This window comes from Lissotriton helveticus, chromosome 2_1 (genome assembly GCF_964261635.1).
Source record: "Lissotriton helveticus chromosome 2_1, aLisHel1.1, whole genome shotgun sequence".
Lineage (NCBI taxonomy): Eukaryota > Metazoa > Chordata > Amphibia > Caudata > Salamandridae > Lissotriton > Lissotriton helveticus.
The window spans coordinates 570120106-570142593 of NC_136059.1; the positions used below are offsets into that span (position 1 = coordinate 570120106).

At 46.7% G+C, this 22488-nt stretch overlaps 1 protein-coding gene across 5 annotated transcripts in view; it reads right to left on the reverse strand.

Moving 5' to 3' along the window:
- Positions 1-22488, reverse strand: part of ANKRD31 (ankyrin repeat domain 31) — a 2265957-nt gene that overhangs the window by 1862894 nt on the left and 380575 nt on the right. For all 5 annotated transcript variants that reach the window (XM_078675241.1, XM_078675243.1, XM_078675240.1 and 2 more), the window contains one exon: positions 3844-4100. In XM_078675241.1, coding sequence (XP_078531367.1) covers positions 3844-4100 — 257 coding nt within the window. The remainder of the gene's footprint in view (positions 1-3843; positions 4101-22488) is intronic.

Consider the following 22488-nt stretch of genomic DNA (forward strand, 5'->3'; position numbering starts at 1 on the left):
AGGACTGGCAGTCTGCGATCTCCACTCCCAAGGAGGTCGCGATTCCAGCTCGACTCCGACTGGTACAACTTAAGATCCTCCACAGGATATACGTCACGGGCCCCCGTTTGGTTCGAATGGGCTTTTCTGAGGAGGGTCTCTGCAAGCGAGGGTGTGGGCAGATAGGGACATTTCTCCATATTATTTGGGAATGTCATGAAGTTGCTGCTTTCTGGAGCGGGGTGCATGAGGTAATGAAGGAAGTGACGGGTGTTGCTCTCTTGCCGGAGGCTAGGCGCTGCTTGTTAAATGTCTGGGAACCCACGGATTATAATGCAGCCCAGACTCAGTGGGCGACCCTGGGGGCCATGATTGCTAAGCGAGATAGTGCTCAGTCGTGGGGGTCCTAGAGGCCTCCTACAATCGAAGTATGGAAGGAAAACATGGACTGGTGTATGTTCAGGGAAAAAACGGTGTATTTGGCCCGTGGCCGTCCCCGGAAATGGTGTCGAGTGTGGGGACCTTGGAACAGTTATCGTGGGGACATATGTACACCGCCTGTAGTAGATAACACTGATGTCCCACTCTACCCCTGACCCCACATTCTGACTACTTCATTGTGTGTGTATTGAGTCGGCCCCTGTCCCCCCCTCCCTTTCCTTAAATTGATTGCTGATTTTGTTGTAATGTCTTTTCCTTCCTCGTTTGAACTGGTACTTTGTATAACAATTTTTCTGCCTTGCTTGTTTATATTTTAAATAAAAAGAAACAAAAAAAAAAACTATCCTGGAGGCAGAGTGCTTGGTTATGTGTGAGATGGTGCTCTAGCATGAGCTGAGCCTGTCTGCAGCTTTCAGAACCATGTCTTTATAGCTGTTCTATGATATTGCCGTACCATATACTCTTAAGTGCATTATAAACCTCGCGGTTAAATGCTAACTTTGGTTTGGCTTTATCCAAACATCTCGTGTAAGGTGTCATACGCTTTGGAATACTACCCCCTCGCCAATTCTGGCGACGGGGGTAGCATTCCACCCTTCTAGAGGGAGAAGACATGTTATTGCTGACTATCCCGCTTAAAGTTAACCAGAGCCCCAGCGGCACAAAATGGACGCTGCTGCCACAGACACAAGTCTGAACTCCTGCTGTTGGGAGTCCTTCCAGTCACAGAGGTTTGGACAATAGGTTTCCTGCCTGGAGAGGTGCGAGCACCACCCGAGACAGGACTTTGTGTATTGGGACAGGGAGGGCTGAATAGAATGAGACACTGCCTGGAGCACACTAGGTGCTTCATGCATACCCCAGTTCAAACCGGTTGCTGGGGCACTCCAGCCCCAGCTCTGGCGCAAAACTGGACAAAGGAGAGGGGGTGTAACCCCCCCTCCCCTCCTGGTCCCACCCATAGGAGGGACCTAGAAAGTAATCCAGCCCCTTTTAGATGTATAAAGGTAGGAGCCGAGTCCTGAGACTTTAGATTAATCCAGAACCGAAACTTGACACGAAACTCATTCAGCTGAAGCTGAAGACTGAAGAATCTCCCTTGTGGCCAAAGAGTGACCACCCTGGGCAACCAGGCACCATCCAGCAAATCAACGGCTTGCTTTGTCGACGTCCCCGCCGGAACCCGAGCACAGAGCGTGACAAGACCCAGACTTTCAGACCTCTCTGACCCTCTCTTCACGACTGCAGCATAGCTGAAAACCGTGGAGGCGACGAGACACGTGGGACCGGACATCTTGGAAAGCCTGCAACTTGCTAACTGTGCAGCTCCTGAAGCATCCTCGAAGCTGTGCACTGGGGACTGAGAAACCCCGAGCCCGAGCTCCACCTGCACCGAAGATCAGCCCTCCACACTCCACGAGTTCTGCGTGGGGCCCTTCTGCTTGTGTTCTGCTCCACGCGTTGTCCGGTTGCTGGCCCGTTGGCTAATAGCCTCTGTGAGGACAATCCTTTTGAATCACCTCGCTGGTCTGGTTGCTCCAGACTGGCCCTTGCCTCCCTGCAAAGGTGAGGCACCTCAGACCTTGCTGGTCTGCACCAGAAGCCTTCTTTGAATCTTGCGTGGGTTGCCTTTGCCAAGGCTCGTTGACTCCAATCCGGAAGTCGACCCCTCCATCTGCGAGAACCTTCGTGGGACAGCTCCTCTCCAGCACCTGGTCGTCGTCGGCGCCTCCTGGTCCGCGTGGCTGAAGAGACAATCTTCAAGACAGCACCTGATTGCTCCTCGACGTCGTCTGGTTCCTTCCTGGTTCCACCCGGCCACTGGCTAGTGGCCCAGACTCTGTCCCCTCTGCTTTCAGGTCCTCTTCATCTTCGATCCCCCTTGGATCCACCCGGACATCTTTCTTCAAAGGCTCCATAGGACTCAACGGCGAAACCCGACACATCTTCACACCTATGCACCCGCCGTCCGTGGGTGAGGTAACGCGAGTACTTCGGTGCTCCCAAGGGTATTGACTAGCCAAGTGTCTAGGTTTTTAGTTGATTCCCCCTAGCTAAACTGGAAGTGTCCTAAATCCTTCTAAATCTAACTTCTAAGTTCCCATTGTAATCATGCAGCTTAACAAACTTACAGAACAAAGGCAATGATACCGACCACAGAGGAATGAAATTGGCTGAGCTGAGCGCTCACCCATGCAGCCAAAGGGCGGAAGACATCCACTGAGTGAGAAACTGCTGTAGGGCAATCTGCCACTGCAGAAAGTTAGTGCTCTGGTCGTCCACTCAAACAGGCATGAGCACTGCAGTTAGCAACTCGCAGAACTAACACCATGAGGCTCTGGCGACACAGACGGCGTTCACATCCAGCGTTGCCTGCCATCTTACTTGAAACTCACTAGAAGGGAAGATTCCAAAGTGTCTCACATGATTTCTTCTAGTTTCTGAGACAGATACTGTCTTATATGCATGGAGCGGTGAACTTCCTGAGCAGTCAGCAGGTTGCTGGTGCTGAGATCGCTGAATGACACTGTAAGACTCCTGTGAACATGGAGCGGAGTCCGCAACTCAGAGAGGAGCCCCCTAATACTCAGTCATCAGCTCAGCTACCCTTTCTTAGTTATATTCAAGTCATTATTTTTAAAGTCACTTAATAGTCATTCCAGGCATGACACTTGAAGAAATCATGAAATAAAAGGATATGCAAGTTAATTCATGGTAAGTTGAAATGCAGCCTTTTAGTTTTTTACAAAATGTAAACCAGTTTCTGGCCTTTCACAAGAAGAGTACTAAGTTTAAGTAGTTGAAAATCTTAATGAACTGCCATATAATAAATATAACCAAAATGTGACATCCAAGAAGTAACACATTTAAAAGAAGCAACATGACAGTGTGTTTATCGGTCACATCTTTCACATGCCACCTGGCAAAGAGACAGGGAACTTCATTGAAGATGGAAGGTGATACTGAAAAGAAATGACCAATGTAGCTGGGTACGATGGCTCAGAGGGCTTCAGGGATCTGTGTCTGACCCAATAGTCGCAAATCAAAGTCCTGGCATGTTCCTGAATGTGCGCTTTACAAACATACATTGCTGTGACAAAGGAAAAAGACAGCAGGAAAGGACTAGAACTTTGATTGGAAGGTAAATGCTAAAAAGGTGGCTTAAGTTAACTGTAGCATTTCTAAACCTCTCAACCTCAATGAGGGTTTTCTACAAAGTTTATTCACATTAGTATTAAATGATAATTTAAGCAAGGCAACCAGTACGTTTGCCTTGGTTTTCCTTGGTGCTGAAGAAGGAATGTAGAGCTTATACTTACAAATGAAGGTTTGAATTAATTACTCTGTATAAATTATTGAACAGCAATCAAAATTGTATTGGTCTAGTATCAGCCTAAGTATTGATACTGTGAGAAGCCTTACTTGTTTTTTCCATTGGATGTATGACCATAGCTTTCGTCACTGTGACAGGTAATCTTTCTTTTCACAATAGGAGGACTGCATTTTGAAGACCCCTCCCTCTGTCTAGTGGTACTTTCTAGGCAGAATGAACCTTGTTCACTGGTTTTCATGTATGAATTATTCACCATATCTGTTGAATTTTTGCTGCTCTCCTGCTTGCGAGGGGCGGTTTGATCACTGGACATGACCATGTCATGCTTATCCCAGTTTGTTAACACCTATGTAAAAATAGACAAGGAAACATGTTCACATACCAAAACAAGCCACACACTCACTTAGAGACTTTATAGATTAAACAAAATGCAAAGTTTCTTAAGTGTAATAGTTCTCCAGTATTAAATGTTTCACATATTCACATGCCTGAATCATTTATGGTCATCATGATGACAGCTGTTTCCCTGGACCGTAAAATGTTAGATAACTCCTTAACCCCTTGGCTAATTCCGCCGCGGTGTTGGGGGGGGCGTGGGAAACGCGGCGCCGCCATGCTCGTGACAGAACCACGCCGTCATGAGCCACGGGTGAGCTGTGCTCATGATGGCGTGGTTCCGTCACTACTCCGCCCACTCACTAATTCACCCGCACAGGCGGGGAATCAGTGCCGCGTGGGCGGAGCGGCTGCAGCATGACGGAACCACGCCGTCATGAGCACACGCCGCCCATGGCTCATAACGGCGTGGTTCCGTCATGAGCGGGTAGGGCACAGCTTTCCAAACTGTGTGGCCCGACATGTTACTGTGTCGTGCCCCACACGTAGGTGTGTCGCGCGATGACGCCGTAGCACTCCTCCTTCCCTCCCTCCCCCCTCAGTGCTACGGCGCTGCTCATGGCCACTGTGAGACTCGGAGTCAGGCGAGTCCAAATCCATACGTTCGTTTTTTAGTGGCAGCGCGATCACCTGCATGAAGGTCGGTGTCTGGACTGGGGTCTCTTTTCCTGTTTTACATGCTTCATGTAAAACAGGAAATGCGACTCCCGTCCAGAAAGGATCTTGTGACCTTCCATAAATATATTTTTTTCTAGTATTTTTTCCCGTTAATGCTTTACACGGACAGCACAGATGGAACTAACCGAGATAACAAGGATAGGAAGAGTTCACCCCTGTATCTCACCAAATGAAGCGCTGTGAAAAGGTAGAGGAAATATTTGTTTCTTTGTTGTTGCCTGGGCCATCTAGTTCATATACAATTGACACGGTCCATGTAATACACAGTTCCATCTTCGTCACTCTCAAAAGAATTTCTAAAATCAAAGCAAGAGTAAGCTAAATCAGCCTCATAACTTTCAGGTTTGACTACATGCTACAAATCCATTAACCAACCAAGCTGTATTTAGAGAATGCAGTCTTGGCTGAGGCCCAGAATCCAAACTGCAAACATTTCTTTACTTTCAACTAGGTGCAGTCACAAAACACCAGCACAGCGCGTTTGGTGTGTAAATGGCTATTGAGTGCTCCAGAAAATGAACTAGTAAGATTGGTTCAGCAAAAATAAATGTTACACTTCTCACACTTTTTCTAAAGCCAATGAGTGCATGGATCCGCTCTCGAAGGAAGACTGGGGGAGGATGATAAACAGATGAACAGCCATGAACCGATAAACAGGTGATAGATGTGTCACAGGTCAGCTACATCTTGATAAATGGAAAACAACCTTCCAAGCTGCGAACCAGTCTACGGCTCAACGTAAAGGAGCAGGTCACGAGGCGCCTTCCTCACCAATGCCTCACAGGGGCCTCAGAGCAAACACTCGGGCGTTTATCTGCCCCCAATGGGCCAAGTAAGGTCACAACCCATGATGGGGACTCCTTGGGTGGAATATGTTCTGCTGACGTCACTCTCCCGGTTGCAGACAGCTCTCCAGCGTTGCTGCCATCATTTTGCTGTTCGTCAGTACATTTCAGAGAGACACCATTTCCACTTTCATACTGTGAACCTTTTGTTTTTGGTGAAGTGAAGTACATATTTACAAGTGTGCCCGTATTAACGATCTTGCACTGGGGGTGGTATTTCTGAAAATAGTAAAATTGAAGCCAGGTAGAGGAAGCTTAACGCTTTCTTCATGGGAGGCATTTTAGGAAGTTAAAGCAGAAAAAGAGGGCCAAACATGAAATGTTCCAGGGCTTCAAAGTACTCAAACAGGCAATTCTTAAGTGAACGTAGTTTGGGACCAATCGACCATCAGTGTAGCCAAGTGGAGTAATTCTAAGAAAGGAATTACGTTGATAAATAATGGTAGAAAACATCCTTTACGCTTTACCACGCAGCTTTTGCCAAACTTTTTTTGTTGCGCAAACTAGAGCCAAAGGTATCAGAGCGCTTTACATGAGCACCAGTTGTGTTACAGACGGACACTTGCATTTTTTTGCGTGTGGGGTTGGGTGTGGGGTGTGTGTGTGTGGTTGTGTGGTTGTGTGTGGGGTTGTGTGTGTGTGGGGTTGTGTGGGGTTGTGCGTGTGTGGGGGGGTGTAGGGTGTGGGTGGGGGGTGTGGGGTTGTGGGTGTGTGTGTGGGGTGGGTGTGGGGGGTGTGTGTGTGGGTGTGTGTGTGTGTGTGTGTGTGTGTGTGGGGTGTGGGGCCCGACGCCCCTTAGGTGGTCTGGGCTCGCTTGCTCGCGTTACCGTGTCCCTGAACATTTTTTCACAAAAAGGTGTGTCACCAACATGAAAAGTTTGGAAAGCTGTGGGGTAGGGGTTAAACAACTCACTGTACATTGCAGCAGAAACATTACCTGGAAGAAGTTGAAGGCAGTAGAAAATGATTAAAATCCTGTCAAATTAAGTAAACATGCAAAGAGAGTAGAGGTTTTCTCAGGGACTCCCTCACATAACATGTGGTCAAAATCTCAGCTATGGGGCCTCAAGGGGGAGTTCCAATGTTAGAACTTCCACCCCATATACTCAAGTTTGGGTTGTTTCAAATGAGGTGGATGTGCTACTTAACAAACACTATTGTTGAGTCTATGCCCATTTTACCACTATCATTGATACTTTAAAGGTTTCCAGTCTGACAATAGGATTGTCAACTTTCAAATGGCCCATTTCCTAATGGATTGTCTCTTGTATAGTACTATATTATCAGTTATCTAATCGTTCCTTATCAGGGAAACCGAAAGTTAAAACACCAACTACAGTCTGGTTGTCTGATATCCACGTATCAGACATTTGCAAAACTGTGGCATGGAAGTCTGCTCAAGATTTTACTAGGCAATACTACTTAGAATCCAATGTAAGAAAAGACTCAATAGATGATTGCTCTACCCCGAACAACCTATTTGTGTATATAACAAACATTTTATTTACTATGAGGTTTTCAATCTTTTCACACTTCTCTGGTAACTTCACTCTGTGGTATACTGGGATTAGTCTGCTATTCTAGTCTAAAGTTTTGACTATCAATGAAGGGCCTATCATGAGAAACAAAAGTTACTTACTTGTAATATTAGTTCTTCACAGTAGTGATACTTTATTGAAGTCATAATCAATCTCCTCCCTGGTGTGAATCGAATAGAATGGAAAACCTGAAGATGCTGTTTAACACAACGGAAGCTTCCACAAGAATGTCATGATTACTTTTCTATTTGTATTATAAACAGGCTTTCTTGTTTACAGTTTCTATTTGTTGTAAGTCCGGTGGGGTTTATGGAGTATTTTACAAAGTTTTAGAAATTGTAAAAATGGTATAGTTTCTTACCTGTAACTCCAGTTCTCTCGTAGGGGTATTTACATGGTAGTCATAAGCGTTGAATAGTCCTGCCCAACTGCGGAGACCCCAGAGCATTTTATCCAATATAACTTCTCAAGTGCTGAAGTTTGCCTTTCTTTGGGAAGGCCTTGAAAAGTCACTTAAGAAAGTCATAATGCAGCCTAAGAGCAGACTACACTGGTCAGAGTTCTTCATCTTGGAGTGGCAAAAGAGGAGACTGTAATCACATATGCTGTTTGTACCTGAATCATTTTGTGATGGCACAAAAAAAAAGAAACTTCACAAACCCTTTTGCTATGAGAAAACAGATGAAGAAATGCAGGGCAATGTAGCCCACAGGCTTCAATTATAAGTGAAGAAAAAGATGGCTGTGCCTTCAAGAGCAGAGAGACCACCAATATTCCATCATGCTCAGCCAGAGGGAGTTACCCCAGTACTAAATGAATAATAGCGGAACATGAAAGTGTCTGTCCACTCTACCGGGGAGGAGGGAGGGCTGCTTAAGCCTATCATGGAAATACCCCTACGAGAGGACTGGAGTTACAGGTAAGAAACGATACCTTCTCTCGTAGGGGATTTCCATGTACAGTCATAAGCCTTGAATAGAATAGTAAGCACATCCCCTGAGGCGGTGGAGTAGACAGAAACCACAAGATATGTACACCGCTAAGAAAAAAGATTTCTGAGGGATGCCTGTCCTACTAGAGCATCTGCTCTAGCACCTGTGTCCAGGTAGTAGTATCTGGTGAACGTCTGGGCTGATCTCCAAGTAGCTGCCTTGCAAATATTTGCTTGCTAGGGGGATATTCCTCATTAAGGCTACAGCTGCTGCCTTGCCTCTGGTAGAGTGGGCTTTTGACTTACCAGAAATAAATGTATTACCTAGCTGATAATAGCAGAGAATGCAGGAGACAATCCACATGGAGATTGACTGTAAGTCGCTAACCCTGTGCAGACAGTGCCAGAGTTGATAAACAACTGTTGTGATTTGCGAATGGACTTGGGCTTGTCCAAAAAGAATTTTAACACCCTCTTAACATCCAGCGAGTGGAGAGCTCTCTCAGCTGGAGAAGAAGGGTTTGGAAAGAATGTGGGTAAACTGATTGTTTGGTTTATGTAGAAATCTGAGAACACTTTACGGAGAAACTTAGGATGTGTGCGCAGTACTACTTTGGAAGAGTGAAAGACAGTGTAAAGCTCATGTGTGCAAAGGTCCTGGATCTCACTAACTCTCCTAGTTAGTTAGTTTTTAAATTTATAGTGCGCAACAGATACCCAAGAAGGGTTTCCCGGCGCATAGGACGAAACTGGACTGAAAGACAGATTGACAGTTCAGTTTACTGGTCGAAAAGCCAAGCTTTTAATGACTTGCGAAACTGTGTGTAATTAGCCTCATTGGGGTGTGTTGTGGGTAGAGAGTTCCAGATTGAGGGACCAAGATAGGAAAAGGATTTACCGCCCATCCATGCTAGTTTGAATTTAGGGCCCATAAACCTCCCTTGGGTGGCAGAACGGAGATTTCGTGAGGGAAAGTAAGGACTGACCAAGGACTGAAGATAGCGAGGAGCACAACAGGATTTAAATTTGTGCATATAACTCAGTGCCTTAAATTTTATTCTGTTTTCAATTTTAAGCCAGTGCAGCTTGCGTCTGTAGGTCGAGATAGAAGTGGTCTTAGGGACTTCGCACAGAAGCCTGACAGCGGCATTTTGTACCATCTGTAACCTATGGACTACTGATTTGTTCGACCCCAGGTAAAGGATATTTCCATAATCAAGTCTAGATGAAATTAAGGCATTGACTACGGTTTTTCTGGTGGGTCCGGTAACATCCAACAGATTTTCCTTAACCATTTGAGAATGGTGAAGCAGGTTTCTGCAACTTTAATTGATTGGGGATGCATGCTTAGTGAGTCATCTAATGTGATGCCCAGGTTTTTGACTTGGGATATAGGGAAACGAAAGAGTGCCCATTTCGCTTGGCCAATGTTGGGGATTCCAAAGATCTTTATTCTTTCCTAATACAAGAATCTCGTTTTTTTCTCCATTAAGCTTAAGAAAATGTTGCTGCATCCACAGAGATATTTTATTTAAGCCAATTTTGAGAGTCAATGGGTCATTATTTTTGTGTGAGGACAGGGAGAAGATGATTTGAGAATCATCGGCATGAGAGAAGAGGGATAGTCCTGATTCTTCGGCTACCTCAGCCAATGGTCTAAGATAAAGATTAAATTACAAAGGGCTGAGGATAGAGCCCTTAAGAACCCCATGGGCAAAAGAGTGGGTTTCAGAGCAGACTGAGTGTGAGAAAACTTGGAAGGTACGTATTGTGAGGAAGGCGGTGAGCCAGTTTAAAACACCCCCCTCTATGCCTTGTGACATAAGTGTGTTTATTAGCACAGTGTGTGACACCGTATCGAAAGCAGCGCTCAGATCCAGTAAAATGAGCGCCACGGTGTCACCATTGTCCAGGTGTTGACGTATACGTTCAGTGACCCCAAGTAGGGTGGTTTCGGTTGAAAAGACAGCTCTGAAGCCCGACTGGGAAGGATGGAGGAGATCATGTGTCGTTACAAAAAGGTTAAGGTGTTGGTGGATATGTCTTTCTAAGATCTTAGAAAAGATAGGAAGTAAGGATATGGGGCGGTAGTTACTGGGCACATCAGGATCAGCCTTAGCCTTATTCAAGAGGGGATGAATCATAGCGTGTTTCCAGGATGATGGAATGACCGCTTCCTGTAGTGAGGCATCAAGGAGATTGACTATCACCAACAATGGGGAAGCACTTAACTGCTTTAATATTGAAGCAGATATGGGGTCATTCGGCGACCCGTATTTAATGATTTAAGTGTGTTGTTAAACTTTCTATAGTGAGTAGAGGCCAAGTTGACAGGGAATATTCATGAAGATTTGGTTGTTCAGCTAGGTTTGAGGGTAGGTCAGTGTCAAGGGGGGAAGGAGAGAGTGGGAGGGTAGTGGAGACTGTTTTTGCCTGGTCGTTCACGATGTCATGATACATTTTGTCCACTTTTTGAACAAAAAATGTGGCCAGGGTCTCACATGTGGTTTTTGTTACTAGCTGAAGTTGTGGCCACCAGGAACACAGTTTTCAATGTAAGATGCTGTAGTGAAGCCTTGTGAATAGGTTCAGAGGGAGGAAACATGAGGCGAGAAAGTACAACATTCAGCTCCCATGGAGAAGGGCGGCTAATGGGAGGAAAAACCTTTAACTTTTCTAGGAAATCTTTAATAACTGGAATTCAAAAGAAAGATATTTGTGAAGGACTTTTCCTGTATGCCGTGAGAGCAGATAGGTGGACTCTGATCGAAGAGTATTTAAGACCAGATTTAGCCAGGTGTAATAAATACTGGAGAATGATCTCCTGGCAAGAGGTGGGATCAATCTGTCTGGAGGAGCACCACATGCAAAATCGTCACCATTTAAAGGAATAAGCTGATTGTGTAGATGGTGCTTTGCTTCCTTTAGGATGTCTATACACTACTGAGGCAGGTTTAGATGACCGCACTGCACTATCTCAGCAGCCATTATGCCAAACTCAAAGAGGAAAGGTTGAGGTCTAGCAGTTGACCTCTGAACTTCATGAGAAGGTCCGGCCTGCAAGGCAACGTGAAGTGGACAGATAGACCGGCGAAGGAGGTCCGGGAAACACATTCGACTATTCAGGAGCGATAAAGATCATCTTGGCTGTTGTGGTCGCCAGTTTGTGCAGGACTGCCAGCATCAGCGGTATCGGAGGAAAAGCGTATCCATAGGGAATTCCCTAGTGACCTTGGGTGGTAGAAATCTGTCAGCAAAGTTGCTGCATATTTTATTTTCCTCTGTGGGGAACAGATCTGTAGAAGGTGTGACCCACAAGCTGAAAATATCTTGTACAACTTCGTTCAGCACCATTTAGTCGAGAACCCTCATGAGAGCGTTTGCGTGGACGTTCTGCACACCTGGCAGGTGTGCGGCTACCAACATCAGATTCCTGGCGAGGAGTGACAGACCAATTGAGCTTCTTGTGACAGGGCTCTGGACTTTCTTCCCCCCTGCTTGTTCACGTAGTACATGGTGGTTGTATTGTCCATCTGAACAAGCAGGGTGTTGGTCCTGAATGAAGGATGAAAGGCCTTGAGTGCTAGGTGAACTGCCCGGAGTCCAAGAAGGTTGATATGATATGTCTGTTCTCTCAAGGACCATAGCCCTTGTATCTGCAGGTGATCCATGTGGGCTCCCCATCCGAGCAGTGACAATGGTCTGTGTTGGTGTGTGTTGGTGAAACGGCATTCCCCTCAGGAGATTTTTCTGGGAACACCAACATTGGAGTGATCTTACAGCATGAGTGGAGAGGGCGATCTTGTCCTCGCAGTTTGTGAAGGACTGCTGGTATGAGCAGTATTGGAGGAAAAGTGTAAATAAATTTGTTGGACCGGTCGATCCATAGGGCATTTCCTAGTAACCTTGGATGGTAAAATCTGATAGTGAATTTTTCCTTCCGGATTCACTTGTTTGTGTTGCGGAGGTCGAGAATAGGCCTGAACTCATCTGCCATTCTTTTGCAAGAATGGCAGAAGTATCTGGAGTAGATACCGTGACTTTGCTGGTTTCGAGGGACCGGTTCCACAGCTTTCTTGTATTGACTTCCTCCTGTAAAAGCTTGAGGCTAGACGTGGACGACCTCGGCGGAATGGATGGTTGTGAGGCAGTGATCTGAGACAATAGCCATGTTTGACAATATTCAAGACCCAGGAGTCTGTTATGCCTTGCCACTATGCCAGATCATTTGCCATGGTTCCCCCCAATGGAATGGTTAACGGAAGAGGGGGAAGAGAGGCTTCAGTGTTTTGATGCTGCAGGTTATCCTCCTCCCTGGTCAGCTTGTTGGGAGGTCCGTACTCTTTGTGGTTGCGCTGGGACTAGTAGGGTCGCAGATACTGCTGCAACCGGCTTGACTGCCATTGAGGGGATTGAACTCTCTGTGAGGGAAAACGGAGGAGGTAAGGACAGAATGAATGCTGCTGTTCTTTACATTTTTCTGATCGCGTCGCTTTTAGCGTATCTATTTCCATCTTCATTCTCGCCATTTTGTCGTTGACGTGCGAGCCGAACAGAGTGGAACCAGAAAAAGGCAAATTCTGAAGACACAACTGGTCGTCAGGCTTCATTGATGTCAATCGAAGCCATGCATGTTGATGTAAAGAGATCCTGTGACAATAACTGTGGGCAGCTAGAATTGAGTAATCTGCTGCACTGCTGATGACCTGATCGGAGACAATAGCTCCCTCCTGGACAATTTCTGGATAATCTTCCCCGTGGTCTTTTGGGAGGTGATCAGCGAAGTGGAGAATGGAATCCCACAAGGCAAGGTCGTACCTTCCTAGTAGGGCTGTGGCCTGGCTGCTTTCATGGAGGTAGCCGCCATGCTGCAAACTTTGCGTCCTGAGAAATCCACCTTTTTGCTCTCCTCATCAGGAGGAGAAATAGCAGATGGTGAGGTAGTGTGGGACTTTCGGGCAGCTAAAACTACCACTGAGTCAGGAGGAGGATCAGCACATTGGAACAGCGAATCTTGTTCCGGTGGTCAATATGTTTTTTTTGGAGCCTGGTTGGTGCTGATTTTGCAGCAGCCGGAGTAAGGAACAATTCCATGGCTGGCTCCAGAAGACTAGGTACTAGCTGAAGTAACCATGTAGAGGTTGTACGTTGGTGGAGGGTTTCAAAGATCATGGAAGTCGACCGAGTAGGGGTCGCCAGAAGTATGTTCAATTTCGATACACCTCGAACCAGGACCTCTTGAAAGGTGTTGATATCATCAATTGGTGAGAACCATGGTTGAGACATGTCTGACAAGGTCAAAGAGTATCCCCTGGTCGAAGAGGACATATCTCCATGAGTGTCTATGACGAGAGCAATTGCGTGTCCTTGAACGTGATCTCCTAGGGGTCGGCGTGATGGGAATCTGAGGTACTACAGGAGGAGGAAGAACAGGTACTGGTAGAGATGGTAGTACGGAAAGTTGAGCTGCTGGCGGAGGAGGCAGAGCCGGTAGAGCTGGAGGTAGTGGTGCTGTTGGAGCCGATAAGTCTGGTTGTAGAGATACCAGGATGGGAGAAGAAGGTATCTCAACCAGAGATGGAGATCTGAAATGTGAGTCAGATGAGGAGTAGATTCTCCTTTTGTAAGGTATTCGTCTCTCCTCGATGTCAACCTCTGTCGTCGAGTCGAGAAAGACAAAAGATGTAGAGTGAAGCAAAAAACAGTGAACTTTGAAGATCTAAATTGCAGTTGAGTTTAATGCTTTAAGGGTCCTGTCAGCAGGAGCGGGAAAAAAGGACTGAGGTAACTGCCTCTGGCTGAGCATGATGGGATATTGGTGGTCTATCTGCTCCTAAAGGTTCAGCCTTCTTTTTCTTCACTTATAATTGCAGCCTATGGGCTACATTGCCCTGCACTTCTTCATCTCTGTTTTCTCATAGCAAAAGGGTTTGTGAAGGTTCTTTTTCTGTGCCATTACAAAATTATTCAGGTACAAGGAGCATATGCGATTACAGTCTCCTCTTTTGCCACTCCAAGATGAAGAACTCTGATCACTAGTAGTGCTGGAGTTTGAGGCAGTGATCGCCCACCCCCCTCCTATTTGAAAAGTCTCCCTTGAGCTAACGAGCTCTGGTTGATGCACCTGGCCCAGCGAGTGGTACTGAGACGACTTTGGGAAGCATCTCCAGCACCCCCAAAAAAGTGTTGCTCTCTACTGAAGAAGGACAATTATCCTGAAACACGTGTCTAGAGATACGCAGCACTGGCTGCACCAACAAGGGTGAAAAACTAAAGCCTGACACCAAACAAAGTGTTTTCATGCACTGCATTTATTATGATGCATCGGGGCAAACTGAGTGATGGAGTGTGAGGCAGTGTGCGCCCACCCCCCTCCTATTTGAAAAGGCGCCCTTGAGTTAACGAGCTGACGAGCTCTGGTTGATGCACCTACGCCCAGAAAGTGGTACTGAGACCTGAGAAGACTTTGGGCAGCATCTCCAGCACCCCCAAAAAAGTGTTGCTCTCTACTGAAGAAGGACAATTATCCTGAAACACGTGTCTAGAGATACACAGCACTGGCTGCACTAACAAGGGTGAAAAACTAAAGCCTGACACCGAAGAAAGTGTTATCATGCACTGCATTTATTATGATGCATCGGGGCAAACTGAGTGCTGGAGTGTGAGGCAGTGTGCGACCACCCCCCTCCTATTTCAAAAGGCTCCCTTGAGCTAACGAGCTGACAAGCTCTGATTGATGCACCTGCGCCCAGCGAGTGGTACTGAGACCTGAGAAGACTTTGGGCAGCATCTCCAGCACCCCCAAAAAAGTGTTGCTCTCTACTGAAGAAGGACAATTATCCTGAAACACGTGTCTAGAGATATACAGCACTGGCTGCAACCACAAGAGTGAAAAACTAAAGCCTGACACTGAAGAAAGTGTTATCATGCACTGCATTTATTATGATGCATCGGGGCAAACTGAGTGCTGGAGTGTGAGGCAGTGTGCGCCCACCCCACTCCTATTTGAAAAGGATCCCTTGAGCTAAGGAGCAGACGAGCTCTGGTTGATGCACCAGCGCCCAGCGATTGGTACTGAGACCTGAGAAGACTTTGGGCAGCATCTCCAGCACCCCCAAAAAAGTGTTGCTCTCTATTGAAGAAGGACAATTATCCTGAAACACGTGTCTAGAGATACACAGCACTGGCTGCACTAACAAGGGTGAAAAACTAAAGCCTGACACCGAAGAAAGTGTTATCATGCACTGAATTTATTATGATGCATCGGGGCAAACTGAGTGCTGGAGTGTGAGGCAGTGTGCGCCCACCCCACTCCTATTCAACTCTGATCACTGTAGCCGGTTCTTGGGCTGCATTATGGCTTTCTTAGGTGACTTTTCAAGGCCTTCCCGAATAAAGGCGAACTTTAGCACTTAAGAAGTTATATTGGATAAAGTGCTCCGGAGTCCCTGCAGATGGGCGGGACTATTCAACGCTTATGTCTATCATGGAAATACAGATACGAGATAAGCACTAATACATACAGCACTAAAACCAGCAATAAACCCAGCCAGGGGATATTCTTGGATACTGTTCTGACTCCCCAGCACAATGACACACCCTCTCCTTCCCCATCTGCTACCCAGGGGGGGAGAACCACTTGACCACTCTCGTCGCCAAACAGTCATCAGTGACTCATCAACACTATGTGCCGCCAGTTGCAAACGATCTTAGGATACTTCAGCCGACAACTTCTATTGGCTACCCTCTACCCATCACGACCCCTAGCAGTCCCTCTATTAACCTTTACTCTCCCATCACTTCTCCTATCATAGCCCTCTCCTCCTATATTCCTGCTCGCCCGCAGACCTCTCCAACCACCCTGGAGGAGGTACACACGTTCTCTGTCCCGAGGCCACACTACATTCACCTAGGTATGGATTACCCCACTTCATTGGACAACAAACTTGCTGATCTTAGTCAAGACTTACAGCTAGTTAAAGTCAATATTCAGAACCTTACGCACACCATCTCAAAGCTAGAGAAGATCCTTATACTCCACCTTACCCTCAGGGCTACCCGAACCCCACTCACGAAACGAAACTGCTCACCCCTCATTGGATGGCCAAACTACCCCTGGAATGCGACATCATACAGTGAAAATTCTCCGAGCTTGATCTGCAAAACTCAATCCCATGTCCAGACCCCAGAGGGTTACTGACCACCTATCTGATACCAACATGCACACCGTTCTGTTGTCTTATACTGCTACGAAGAGCGATTTACCATCCTTGACAGCTACTATCCAGACTATTCCCTCCAAACCACTTAGAGAACGGAATTGCAAATACAGAACCTTAAACAAACACGACCTATTTCAAGTTCCCATAGCTCACCGTGAAGCTTTTGAAACCAATTCTTAGGTCTATGCTTCTCAACTGCTGATCGGCGGTTAAACATGCAGCTGATATTGCAGATCTCAGTCACACACGTGACCCTGACTTCATCATATTAACAGAAGCATGGCTCACCAAGACCTCCTCACCTAGCTTGGACATCCTAGTCCACCCCAACTAGAACATCATCATTCTGGATAGATCTGGAAAAGTGGGGGGGGGGGGGGTGGAGGGGAACTAGCATGCATTTACCACTCCACGCTCACCCTGAAACAGTCAAAAACTGTGGCAATGACCTCCTGCAAATACCTAGAGATCGAAATTTGGAACAATAGCAAGATAGTTTGCAAACTCCACAAGATTTACCACTTCCTGGGAAACAACCTTCTTTTCATTAAACAATTAATGGAAACCATCTCTTCTAACTCTGATAAACATACCAACCACATCTTCCTTGGGGATTTCAACATACGCTGGAATGACTCATTAGAGGCTCCACGTTTGAACCAATCATATAGAAGGACAACACCATTGAACTTGAATCCATAACCCATTGTGATTGGTCCGACCACTACCTAATCTCCTTCCTAATCCTGAAGAATGTGTTGACTACAAAATCCAGAGAATGGTCCAGAGATTTGAGAAATATTAATCCATTCGATCTAACCTCAACATTGCAACAACTTCCTGCTGACTCCCACAAACATGACTAATGTTAATAGTCTTACTGAACACTACATAAAATTCATAACATACCCCCTGGATATGATCGCTCCTAAGCAGCTAAAAGAAATTCAGTGCCAACACTCCAAAAACCTGGTTCAACGACAACCTCAATGAGGAAAGACTCAAATTAAGGCTTGCAGAAAGGTCATGGAGATGCTCTCCCTCCACCACACACCTCAAGCACCTGAGGTCAAGAAGAAACTCCTACAATAAATATATCTGAACTTCCAAAGCATAATATTTTAGGTCACAACTAGATAATGCCAAAAACAGACCAAGAAAACTCTTCGAACTAATCAAACAACAGTATGCAGCTCTAACCTACATTTGTCTGACAATGGATCCTTGCCAAATGGTGAGGATTTGTCCACCTGTTTCACTAAAAAGATAAGGAGAATTGAAACTGATCTCCACCGCGATTCACAGCTTCTTCTAACGCAGATCCAGCCTAGGCTCCTACTTGTTCAGCACCAGGATTGCTCTCCTCCCTATGGCTACACTACTAAAAACAATGCCTCTTGGAGTGCCTTCAAAATCCCGGATGAGGCAGTTTTACTCAAAATACTAATTACAATAAAACCCTCTAACCATTTCATTGTTCCTCTACTTGCCAAGCTCTTCAAACATCTTAGTTCTTCCTTACTCCCTCTTTGGACTAATTTTGTCAATGCATCTCTCACGCATATTTCCAGATTGCCTAACAAGAGGACAGATCACCCCTATATGAAAACAAATTAATGGGGACCTATCCGATCTCTCCATTTACCGCCCAATCACCAATATCTAAACACTAACAAAGTTATTAGAGAAATACGTACACTAGCAATCACACTGAGCAATTTCAATTCCTTGATCATCATCAATATGGATTCAGAACTGGTCATATCACTGAAACAAGCTTTATCACATATTGTCGATGACGCCTTGAGAATTCCAGACCAGAACAAACCCTGCCTGCTTATACTACTTGATCTCTCTTCTTACTTGAATACTGTAAAACATGAAAATATGTTAGACCTTGTTGAGAAAAGGATGGGGCTGTTTGGTCCTGTATTACATTGGTTTGTCTCGTTCCTTTACAACAGATCACTGAGAATCAAAGTAAATCAAAACCTATCTGACCCCAAACCAGTCACGATGGTTATTACTCAAGGATCCACACTCTATCCTTCCCTATTCAACCTGTTCATGGAACTGCTTACTGAACTTCTCAAGCACTCTAACATCCACTACCACATGTACACCGATAAAACTCAACTGTATTTGAAAATTTCCTACCCCAAAGGCATCAACCTGCTCAGCTGTACCCTACTGAAAACACAACAATGGGCGGCCCACAATCACCTCAGGCTTAACACGCTCTATACCAAATTCCTCCTCATCGCCCCTCAAAATCACTCTGCCCCCGTAGAAGAATGGCTCAAACACCTAACTGCTCTCAACTGCGCCCCACACATGATCAATTCTACTAGATCTCTCAGAATAACGCTGGACAAATCTCTTGGAATAACTCTGGACAAATTCAAGAATATGCAACAGCATATCAGTTCCACCACCAGGGAAGCCCATTACCAACTAAATATACTGAGGAAAATTAAACCGTTCCTACTGTCGGGTGACTTTCAGCTAGCAGTCCAATCCCTAATCATCTCTCATTTAGATTATGAGAGCACTACACTGAAAGGCCTACCCAAAAAAACTCAGCTGCTAGCTCATCACTCAGCTGCTAGCTCATCACTAGATACAGGAGAATAAACAACATTAACCCGGACCTCATACATTTAAGATGGCTCCCTTTTTTGGGGGAGTGACCAAGCTGAGCGGCCAATCCAGCGTCGCAAGGCCGGGCAAGTAAGCAGCAGCGGCGGAGCCCACCCGCGTAGCCCGGAGATCGCTGATGGACTTGTGACGGCCCGAGGCGCTGGGGTCGAAGAACGTCTGAGCCACATACGTGCAAATTCCCCCAACCACCACCACCACCAAGCGCAAGCTCAAAGCAGCCGGAGCGAGAGAGATTCCACCGGGCGCAAGGCTACGAACATTGGGAGGCTTCAGGAAACTAAGAAGACGGCTGCAAGCAGTTCCCACAAATTGAAAAATGAACCGCGAGCGCTGCTGATGGTACGGGCTGCACAGTGAGTATTACGCAGTGGTGGGGAGAGTAAATACAGGCAGAGGTGGCGCACACACGCACGAGTGAGACGCTGCAGGGGCTGTGCACTGGCGCATCCGCGCAAGGCCATACCGCTAGGCCACTAGTGGCGAAAGGGAGCCCCCCTCAACAAGAAGCTGCGGTGCTGCTTAGGCCTGGACATCTCTACCACATGTTGAGGTGAAACCCCGACATCACGCTACCGGCCGATGGGGCCCCCTCAGGCTAAATGATCTGACCTTCGCAAGCAGTTATAAACAGAAGCAGAGATCCGCCGCCAGAGCAGCGCCATCACAGCGAGAAAGACACTAAGCCCATCAGCCCCCAGCCTAAACAGCCTGCGTGGTGCACCAGAAGAGGCACGCAGGTCAGGAGGAGCGGGACCGCCGCTTCCTCGAGTGGGAGTCTTCTGAACAGAAATTGCAGCACTTAGTAGCCTGGAAGGGCCTGCAAAGGATGGGACACTGCAACAGCTAGTATGGGTGCAAGAATAGGGCACCCACCATTGCAACGTTACGCAATAACCTAGACCAGAGTGGTGAAGCAACAACCAGGCAAGATTGTGCCAGAACAACAGAACGGAAGCCTATACTCCGAGGAGAGAGGAAATCCCGCTAGACGGCGCGGAGTGTGGGAGAGCTGGTGGAGCAGGCCGTGAGGTCGTACCCACCATAGACAGAAGATACCGTAGGAGACCCATCAAGGGAAAACCGGATAACAAACAAGCCAAAATAAATTTTGAGAAACGCACTTCCAGGTTGCCAGATATAGACTCAACCCTAATTACAGTGGTGCCAGAAACACAGATGGATCCAGGACAGGACGACGACATAAAAAGCATGTTCCGGGAGGTAAAGGTCAGTCTAAGAGCAATAGATGTCAAATTGGACGTTGCGCCTGGTCCACGTCACACAAAAAGTGGATAAACATGAAACGAGAATTTACAATCTGGAAACTAGTCTCTCTGACTCGGATGACCGGCAGGTTGAGACGCAAGAGCACCTACTTCGAATGGACAAAGTGCTAGATGTCATCAAGGCACGCAACGAAGACCTGGAGGCTAGGTCACGTAGGAATAATATCCGAATAACGGGCATTCCCGAGTCAACCACCATTCCCAACATGGAACAATTTGTGGAGGGACTCCTGAAAGATCTGTTTGGTCCTGACTTGTCGCTGATGTCTCTGGTGGAGAGAGCGCACAGAACGCTGGGCCCCAGACCCTCCCCTGATGCAAAACCCAGAACAATCCTAGCCTGACTACTGAACTATAGGGACAGAGACAGAATACTGAGACTGGCACGAGAGAAAGGTGACCTGAGACATCAAGGAAATAACTGTTCATTTTATCCAGATTTCACCCAAGCAGCACAAGCGGCGCGGCGTGAATTTCTCCCGGCGAAGAAACTATTCCAAAAAGCTGGCACACAATATGCAATGTTATACCCTGCAAAACTAAGGGTGCACACCGGGGGAAAACCTATGATTTTTACAGAAGCCAGTGCGGCACTAAAGTTTGCCAAGCAAACGGCAAGACAGCAACACGGGAGAGATGCTGCAGCGGCGAGAGCATCCGGCAGTCAACTCAGTGATAATGACTAAGCACTGGCGGCTACGCAAACTGACACTCACTGGGAGGGCGCTCCCAATACTGAACACCGACTGAAGTTCTAGGTTTGATTAACTTTAGTATGTTGGATTGAGTGGGCTTAATGCTCGGCCACCCTGTCACAATAAGGACAAGGCAGTACGCCGGCAACTCCACGTCCCCACGGAATGATTCCCACAGACCGAACATCACCTGGGTTAACTCTCGCAGAGAGGTGGTAGGCTCGGGAGAATACACAACCTGATTGGGGGTTGGGTGTGGGTGGGTAGGGGAAGTTCAAGTTATTTGTTGGCAAGTTCAACACATCATAGATCTGTCAGACAGCTTTCCTATGCTGGCGACTGCTGCATCTCATATGAGCACCACATGTTGAATCGTAGGTATGTACTACAAGATGCAATATGTGCAGACACCAGAGCCTGCAGCCGGGTCACTGGGATCCTGGGACACATCTGGCGCCTAAGAGCCATGTTTCTTGATGTCTAAGCTAACATGCACCACTTGGAACGTTCGTGGTCTTAATGACCACCGTAATGTAAGACTGGTACATACCTATCTCACTAGACATACGTCAGATATATGTCTCCTACGGGAGACGCATTTGAAGGACGATGCTCGAAGAAGATTAGCCAACAACAGATAAGGCGAAATCCACACATCCAGCTTTTCAAACTATTCTCGTGGGGTGGCCATACTGATTATGAAAAGGCACACCGTGGCAGACACACAAAATATTATGTGATCCAGAGGGTAGATATATAATACTAAAGGGATCGCTAATCAATCGTCAGGTTACAATAGCAAATGTGTACGGACCTAACCACTTCTTCCAAGAAATCTGGCACAAGATGCAGTCACTGGGTAATGTGGCGCTACTATGGGGAGGAGATTTCAATGCTGTAATATCGCTTTCCAAAGACAGGGGGGGGATATTCTGCTCACACCACCCTAGGGCCATGGCGGTACTGCAGGGGATAGTACAGGATCACCATCTGGTGGACTCATGAAGTACGTTGCATCCTGTGCAGAGGGATGGTACGTGCATAACACAACAGCATCAGGCATGGTCCAGATTGGACATCTGGCTCACAACTAAAGATCTACACACATGGGTAATAGATGCACAACACCTAGCACGTACCCTATCAGACCACGCTCTGGTGACGCTAACTCTGGCGGGTTCAAAACCGTATATATGGCCGTTCACGTGGCTTCTCCCTCCTAACGCACTATTAGACACAGCTTTCAAAGAGACCCTCGGAACACAGATTACAGATTATTACGAGCACAACACGGGGTCGGTAGATAACATGGGAATATTATGGGATGCATTCAAGGCGGTGATACGGGGCACTGTATAGCTGGCCAATCAAGGGTACTTCGAGACATACAAGGACTCCTGCACCAATTGGAAGCAGAGGTACAAACCTTAGAAACACAATATTATCACACGCCTGTCCCCACACTCCTAGCTGACATCAGAG